The 7,891-nt window shown below is 51.5% G+C and overlaps 1 protein-coding gene across 1 annotated transcript; it reads left to right on the forward strand.

The window, feature by feature from the left end:
- Positions 1 to 5,204: 5,204 nt before the first annotated feature.
- RD3 (RD3 regulator of GUCY2D) lies at positions 5,205 to 7,243 on the forward strand. The gene is made up of 2 exons (XM_043924513.1): positions 5,205 to 5,511; positions 6,673 to 7,243. The coding sequence occupies exons 1-2, from the start codon at positions 5,216 to 5,218 to the stop codon at positions 6,962 to 6,964; spliced, it is 588 nt and encodes a 195-aa protein (XP_043780448.1). The 5' UTR covers positions 5,205 to 5,215; the 3' UTR covers positions 6,965 to 7,243.
- The last annotated feature ends 648 nt before the right edge of the window (positions 7,244 to 7,891 follow it).

A 7,891-nucleotide genomic window follows, 5' to 3' on the forward strand; every position in this document is an offset into this window, starting at 1 on the left:
CAGCAGGCCTGGAGTGGATGTTAAGAGGCCAGTTTTCCTGGAGACATAAGTTATCTCCAGACTTTTCCCACCTCCTCTTTCTGTATGTTTCTTCTTGCTGCAGGAAGACCCTCCAAGACCAAACAATTCTCCTTTCAACTTAAATATAATCCCAGACTAAGAAGAAAAAAAATGCCCTTATGGAGGGCAGTGCTTGACCCCAAAATGAATCCTTCAAAATGGGCCTTAGGAAGGGGGAGAAATTTTGGAGTGGGAAGGGATTGTCTAGGTTTATTTCTAGCCCACATACACACACACAGCAAGGACTAAAGCCCCACAGGGCAACTCTATCCATTACTCTGGTATTCATTTAAACGAGTTAGAAAACAAGTATCACTCCATTTATTTATGGATGTCTGTTGAACACTGGAGCTTCCCAGGTGGTGCTAGTGGCAAAGTACCCACCTGCTGATGCAGGAGATGTGGGTTCAATCCCTGGGTCAGGAAGAACCCTTGGAGGAGGACATAGCAACCCACTCCAGTACTCCTGCCTGGAGAATTCCATGGACAGAGGAGCCTGCTGGGCTCCAGTCCATGGAGTCGCAAAGAGTAGGTGAGGATGGAAGCAGCTGAGCACACACTGAACACTTGCCATGGACCAGACCCCGTGCCGGGCCTGGGGCCTGGGTAGGGTGATGCTCAAGACCTGGGTCCTCACTCTGGCCGGGGAGGGACGCACAGGCCATCAAGGTTCGCTGGGCCGTGTTCGACTGTGCCATGATGGGGTAAGCACAGGGTACCTGGGAACCTGACCAGGGAGGATTGGGAAGGCTCCTGCAGGAAACAGAATATGAGCTAAGAGCTGAGGTGGGGCTTATGCAGGAATTGAGGATGTGCAAAGCCCTAAAAGCAAGAGGCAGCAGGGTGCATTAAGGGAAGGGAGGGTGGGGCTGGGAGGGTGTTAGGGGAGCTTTGCGGGAGGGGAGGTTTGGTGAGACGTGAAGCTGAAGACATAAACAGGAGCCACGTGATAAAGGGCCTTGCAGACACTTAAGGGACCTGAGTCTAATCTTGAGGATAATCGGGAAGTGTTGAAAGTCTTTAAGCACCCCAGGGTTTAAATCTAGGATGATGCGAAGATCTTCAATCTAGACCCCTTTGCTATTGAAGGCCTCGCTCCACATCACCTCAAACATCATCAAATGAATTCACATTATAATTATTTTTTTATAAAAATGTAGAAAGGAGTTTCATTACTTAAATTTGGAATTTTTATTAATTTCAATCTTGTAGATCTCTACTTCTATTTTGAGGCCCGTGACATTTTGGGGGGATGGGGGCAGACAGGTCCTTATACAGCTCAGAGACCCCATGCACAGTGTTATGGTATCTAATTGATCTCAGGTGGCCTCGGCCTGCAGCGACTTGAAGCGAGGCTTCGGCTCCTGGCCAGAGATTGAAGTCAGGCCGCAGTGATGAAAGCACCAAATTCTAACGACTAAACTAGTGGTCAGTGACAAGGCCCTGGTTCTTCAGCTTTGCAGAAAAGAACTCCCTTAAAGATGGAAAGTAATGAAACAAGTGTTTATTAGGAGGAAAAGAGTATAGTACATATGTGTAGACACATGGACAGACTTAGAGAGACAGAGTCACTGAGGCGCACCCTTGTGGTAGCTTGAATTACTTTTATGGGGCACTTCTTCCAAGTTTCCTTTGGCCAATCATTTTGGTTTGCCTGGTTCAGAGTCCATATTTAGTATATCTCAGGATCCTCCCAACCAGGGATCAAAGCTATGCCCCCTGCAGTGAAGGCGCAGCCTCTTAATCACTGGACCCTCAGGGAAGTCCTGACTTGTGTTCTTTTAAAAACACAAGCACTCCAGGAAAAAATAACACATTCATCTCTCTGCCTGACTGATCAGATCCCTTGGCCTTAGGCAGAGGTTCCTGGGGCCTCAGGGCTCTCAGGACAGCAGAGCCCACCCCCATCTCTCAGCCCCTTCCCCACACTACTGCCCAACTACATGATTCTGGACATATAAAGCAGTGAAGGCTGAGAAGAAAAAGTGCTAACCGCCCCAATCCCAGTAGCACAGTCTGATGGTCTCTTCTTCCCTCCCTGCCTTCCAGAAAGGCATCAGGACATGTAATCTGAGGCCTCCATGATGGTGATACACTCAGACCAAGTGGAGGATGAACACTATTCTATTTCCTAATTACGATGGTTGCTAAGAGAAGTCGTTGTTTTCAAGACTCCATGGGCAAGTAGGAAGCTTGATTTGTGCCGCTCCAGAAGGCTACTGATACTCCACAATAATTTTCCCATTTGTGTTTGATTCCCCAACATCAACAATTCATTTCTATGGGCTAACCCTCGCTGGTGCAGGGTGGCAGGAAGGCTGCCTAAAAAAAATGTGAGTCTTTAGGAGGTGACTCCTGCCTCATCACTATGTTGTTGAATCTCTTTTGTCTGCATCTAGAGGGTCTAGGCTTCAGCAATATGTGAACCGTGAACTTCCAGATGTTCAAGCTGGTTTTAGATAAGGCAGAGGAACCAGAGATCAAATTGCCAATATCTGCTGGATCATCGAAAAAGCAAGAGAGTTCCAGAAAAACATCTATTTCTGCTTTCTTGACTATGCCAAAGCGTTTGACTGTGTGGATCACAATAAACTGTGGAAAATTCTGAAAGAGATGGGCATACCAGACCACCTGATCTGCCTCTTGAGAAACCTGTATGCAGGTCAGGAAGCAACAGTTAGAACTGGACATGGAACAACAGACTGGTTCCAAATAGGAAAAGGCTGTATATTGTCACCCTGCTTATTTAACTTATATGCAGAGTACATCACGAGACACGCTGGGCTGGAAGAAACACAATCTGGAATCAAGATTGCCGGGAGAAATATCAATAACCTCAGATATGCAGATGACACCACCCTTATGGAAGAAAGTGAAGAGGAACTAAAAAGCCTCTTGATGAAAGTGAAAGAGGAGAGTGAAAAAGTTGGCTTAAAGCTAACATTCAGAAAACTAAGATCATGGCTTCTGGTCCCATCACCTCATGGGAAATAGATGGGGAAACAGTGGAAACAGTGTCAGACTTTATTTTTTTGGGCTCCAAAATCACTGCAGATGGTGATTGCAGCCATGAAATTAAAAGACACTTACTCCTTGGAAGGAAAGTTATGACCAACCTAGATAGCATATTAAAAAGCAGAGACATTACTTTGCCAACAAAGGTCCGTCTGGTCAAGGCTATGGTTTTTCCAGTGGTCACATATGGATGTGAGAGTTGGACTGTGAAGAAAGCTGAGCACCAAAGAATTGATGCTTTTGAACTGTGGTGTTGGAGAAGACTCTTGAGAGTCCCTTGGATTGCAAGGAGATCCAACCAGTCCATCCTGAAGGAGATAAATCCTGGGTGTTCACTGGAAGGACTGATGCTGAAGCTGAAACTCCAGTACTTTGGCCACCTCATGTGAAGAGTTGACTCATTGGAAAAGACCCTGATGCTGGGAGGGATTGGGGGCAGCAGGAGAAGGGGACGACAGAGGATGAGATGACTGGATGGCATCACCGACTCGATGGGCGTGAGTTTGAATAAACTCTGGGAGTTGGTGATGGACAGGGAGGCCTGGTGTGCTGCGATTCATGGGGTTGCAAAGAGTCGGACACGACTGAGCGACTGAACTGAACTGAGAGGGTCTAGGCAGGAATAAGACCACTGCTGCATGCAACGTGGAGCTCCTTGGAGGGTAGAAGGGCATAGGAAGGGGAGATGAGCCTCCTCAAAGACCCATTTCAGGTTTTAGCCCAGGAATGGCGCTCACCTTCACTGTTGTCAGAGGCATGAACCCACTTCCAGCAGGCAGCAGGGCATGCCTGAGATGGCAGTCCATTCACTCAAGTATGTGTTCATCCATCATTCACTTATCCATCCATCTAATCATTCAGTCATTCATCAAACCTGTACTGAGCAAGACCCTGTGGGAATATGATGATGAGTTAGGATCCCTGTCACACATCTTACCTTGTACCGTGGCAGGATCCTCGACCTGGGATGTCTGCTCCATCAGTCCATGTGTCTGAAGGCTGTACTCACCCCTCAGCATTCTCTCATCCACAAAGCTTTCCAAAACCCCTTTCATCATCCAGAACCACTCCTTCCCCGTCCCTACCCCAGCAATACTGACTTCATGCTTCACCAGCCACATTTACCTCTTCCCACTTAAATTATGGTTTTACTCATCAAGTCTTATATCTGCTGGAGAGCAGGGTCCAGACATGCTATCACGCTTGTGTTCCTCTGGAGATGTGTACACTGTGCTTGATGAATGCTTCTGCCTGATGAATGATGAATAAATGAATGAATGGTAGGTAAGTTGTATCATTTACAGGACAATATCAGTCCCATACAATCTTCAGCTTTTTTCAGCAACAGATTGGGGGCATTTCCTGTTATGAAAACATCTGTTCTGAATGTGTGTTTATTTCCCCTTAAGCCATAGGAATAAGATTATGCTTAGCCATATAGTATTGTTAAAAGGTAAACTGAGGCATATTAAAATATTTTTTAGTTTATTTGAGCAAAAATATCTATTCAAATCTAGCAAATATTAAGGAGCTTTGAGGAATTATACCAAATGAAAGACTTTTATAGTCAGAAAGGGAGTGGGAACAAAGACGTTACAGAAAGAAAAAAAAGCAAACTGATTGCTGCAAAGTTTCTATCCTTTAGGGGCTGGCAGAGGGCTACCAGGCAGATTACTTAACTAGCGCTGATCAGGTGATTCCTGTGAGAGGTGAAACTAATTAAATCTTGGTTTGGTGATGTGGGGCTTAGCATCAGGACTCCATTTGGGGCCTGTGGCCTTATTTTTAACAGTATGTTTCCATCTTTGTTTGGAGTTACCAAGGATCTGGAGGCTCAATCATCTGGAGGCTTTAGAGACTTTTATGACCATGAGATTATCTTACTTTTATGCAGTGCTTGCAGCTTCCCAAGTTTATTCATAACTGCTTCTCACAACACCACGACTTTGTCTTACAGACTTAGAAACGATTGCTCAGAGAGGTTAAGCGTCCTACCCGAGGCCACCCAGCTGTGAAGGGGGAGGTCTTCTCACTCGGGCCTCAGCTCTCCCCACCCCCCACCACCCCGTTCTCCCCACCTTGGCTGACAGAGGGGCTGAGGAAGACGCACTCCTGCCTGCCCGGCAGGGCCTGGGGGGCCATGTCCCTGCTCCCGTGGCTCCGGGCGAACGAGGCGCCGCCACGGCCGTCCCCACGGAGCCCGGCGGAGATGGTGCTGGAGACGCTCATGGTGGAGCTGGCGGGGCAGATGCGCGAGGCTGAGCGGCAGCAGCGGGAGCGGAGCCACGCGGTGAGGAAGGTCTGCACCCGCGTGGACTACAGCTGGCTGGCCAGCGCGCCGCGGCCCACCTACGACCTCAGCCCCGGCGAGAGGCTGCAGCTGGAGGACGTCTGCGCCAAGATCCACCCGGCCTACTGTGGGCCCGCCATCCTCAGGTAACTCCAGACCGCCTCAGGTAACTCAGGTAGCTCCCCACCATCCTCAAGTAACTCAGGTAACTCTCAACCATCCTAAGGTAACTCTCTGCCATCCTCAGGTAACTCCAGACATCCTCAGGTAACTCCCCACCATCCTTAGGTAACTCCCTGCCATCCTCAGGTAACTCAGGTAACTCCCCTCCAGGCACCAGGCAGGGACCCTTCCAGGCTCCGGGGGCGCGGGGGCAGCGGTAGGGGCTGGAGCCCACGGCCTGGAGCCCCAGTGACTAATAATCTCCCGGGGCTGGAGTCCGGGACCTGGATGAACCAGGGATCGGTTAGAAGGAGCAGAGAAGAAGAAGAGGCCATGGGTCGCTGTGTCAGGGCTAGAGTCTGAGGGAGGTAGGAAGCAGCTCCCAGAGGCACATGAGCTTTTGGGGTTTTGTTTTTTCAGAAAAAAACCCACGTTTATTTGCAATAGAAACCACGGTCTAAAAAAAAAAAAATTTTTTTTTTAGCAAATGTAGAGTTTGTGTGCTGTTCGGGGTCACACCAGGAAATCAGGTATTACATGAACTTGGTAGCGGTGGTTCTTTCTGGAGCTCCAAGCCAGAGACCTCAAGACAGAGGAAACAGCTTGGGAACACACGCAGGGATCCCGGAGAACCTGGGGCCCTGGGGAACCGCATTCCTGGCTGCAGCGCAGACAGGAAGTAGCCGGGAGACTGGTGAGCAGGCCAAACAGCTCTGCCTTCAGCCAGGAGGTGGCAGGGAGCTATGGAAGGACGATCAGAGGGCGGTGACACCATCGGAAGTACATTTCAGAGAGATCACGCTGGCCAGTGAGGGCAGAAAAACCCCAGTGGGATCCCCTCACTACATCGGTAACCCGAAGCAGCTACCAGTATCTTTCCCTATGTTAGCGCATTAAACTCATCAAAAAAAGTAGCTGTGACCCCAGTTTACAGATGGGGAAGCTGAGTCTCACGGAGGCCAGGAGTGGCAGAGGGGGACCTCAGGATGGGCCGAAGCGTTAGGAGGTGGGTGGATTTCTGATTCAGAAGTGGGCAAGTGGAGAAGCTGGGAGTTGCCCACGGGGGGCGCGCAGGGACGCCCCTGGGGTCGCGCGCCACCTCACCCACCGCAGCCCTTCCTTGTCTCGTCGCCCGCTGCCCCCAGGTTCCGACAGCTGGTGGCGGAGCAGGAGCCGGAGGTGCAGGAGGTCTCCCGGCTCTTCCGCTCGGTGCTGCAGGAGGTCCTGGAGAGGATGGAGGAAGAGGAGGAGGCGCAGCGGCTGACGCGACAGTGGAGCCTGCGGGCCCCCCGAGGCAGCCTGGCCACCTTCAGGAGCCGCGCGCGCATCGCCCCCTTCGCCAGCGACATCCACACCATCTCCGAGGACGTGGAGCGGGACACGCCGCCGCCGCGGGCCTGGAGCATGCCCGAGTTCCGGGCACGGAAGGAGGACTGATCCTGCCTCCCCTGCTCGGGGCGGGGCCCCCTCTGGGAGGGTATGATACGGCTGGACCATCCCCAGTCCTGGAACCTCCCCACTCCGCGCCGACCCCATCAGGGCCAAAGTGACCCCCCCATCCCAAGATATGCCTGTAAGAAGAGCAAGAGCGACCCCTCCCTGCCCGGCCTCTCCCACTGACCGCCAGGCCTAGAGTCAGGGCTTGGAGCTGCACGCAGAGACCCTTGCTCCCCTGCACAAGTCGGCTGGAGCAGCCCATTCCCGGCCCGGCAGAGATTTTGGGGGTCTCAGCAGACAAACCACCACCCCTTCCCCATCTCCTGCTTCTGTCTGAAACAGAAGGGTGGCCCTGCCTATTGCCAAGTCATGAGTTCTCACTCCAACTTAAGGATGTCCCATCACCCCCACTCCCCGGATAGTGATGAGGGACGACCCGTTGACTGGTGGTCATTCTCTGCTGGTGGCTGGCGCGCAGCTCACCACAGCCGGTGGGTCCCAGCCTGGTGGGTGGGCAGAGCTGGAAGGGACCAGGGGTCCACTGTCAACTAGTGAGTGAAGAAACAGGCTCAGAAGGGGGCAGGCTTCTGCCACCATTAACTGCAGCCAGATTCCCTTGGGCGGTGAGACTGTTCCCTTACACACGTGTCTCTGCCCCTGAATCTGTGAGTCCTGGACTGTGATGGGGCAAGCCCAAGGGCTGATCTCCACCTGCCTGTGGTCTGACCCATCTCTTACCTTGGCACTGGTGTGGGTGTCTGAAGTAGCTGGGGGCAGAGCTGGGTTGCTATTACCCCACCCCACAGTGTCATCATGTGGGAGGGGCCAGTCCCCAGCAAAAACTTCCAGAAGCTAAGCTTCAAGGCCTTCTGACTTGCTGCTCCAGAAAGCCAGGTGTTTGACTCCGGGGTCCCTTCTCTACCTGGT

This window comes from Cervus elaphus, chromosome 14 (genome assembly GCF_910594005.1).
Source record: "Cervus elaphus chromosome 14, mCerEla1.1, whole genome shotgun sequence".
Classification (NCBI taxonomy): Eukaryota; Metazoa; Chordata; class Mammalia; order Artiodactyla; family Cervidae; genus Cervus; species Cervus elaphus.

What these genes read in the sequence shown, in the direction of transcription:
- RD3 (XM_043924513.1), top strand. Translation starts at nt 5,216, where the DNA reads ATGTCCCTGCTCCCGTGGCTCCGGGCGAACGAGGCGCCGCCACGGCCG. An exon ending in TGTGGGCCCGCCATCCTCAG is followed by an intron (nt 5,512 to 6,672) that starts GTAACTCCAGAC and finishes CGCTGCCCCCAG; the next exon opens with GTTCCGACAGCTGGTGGCGG.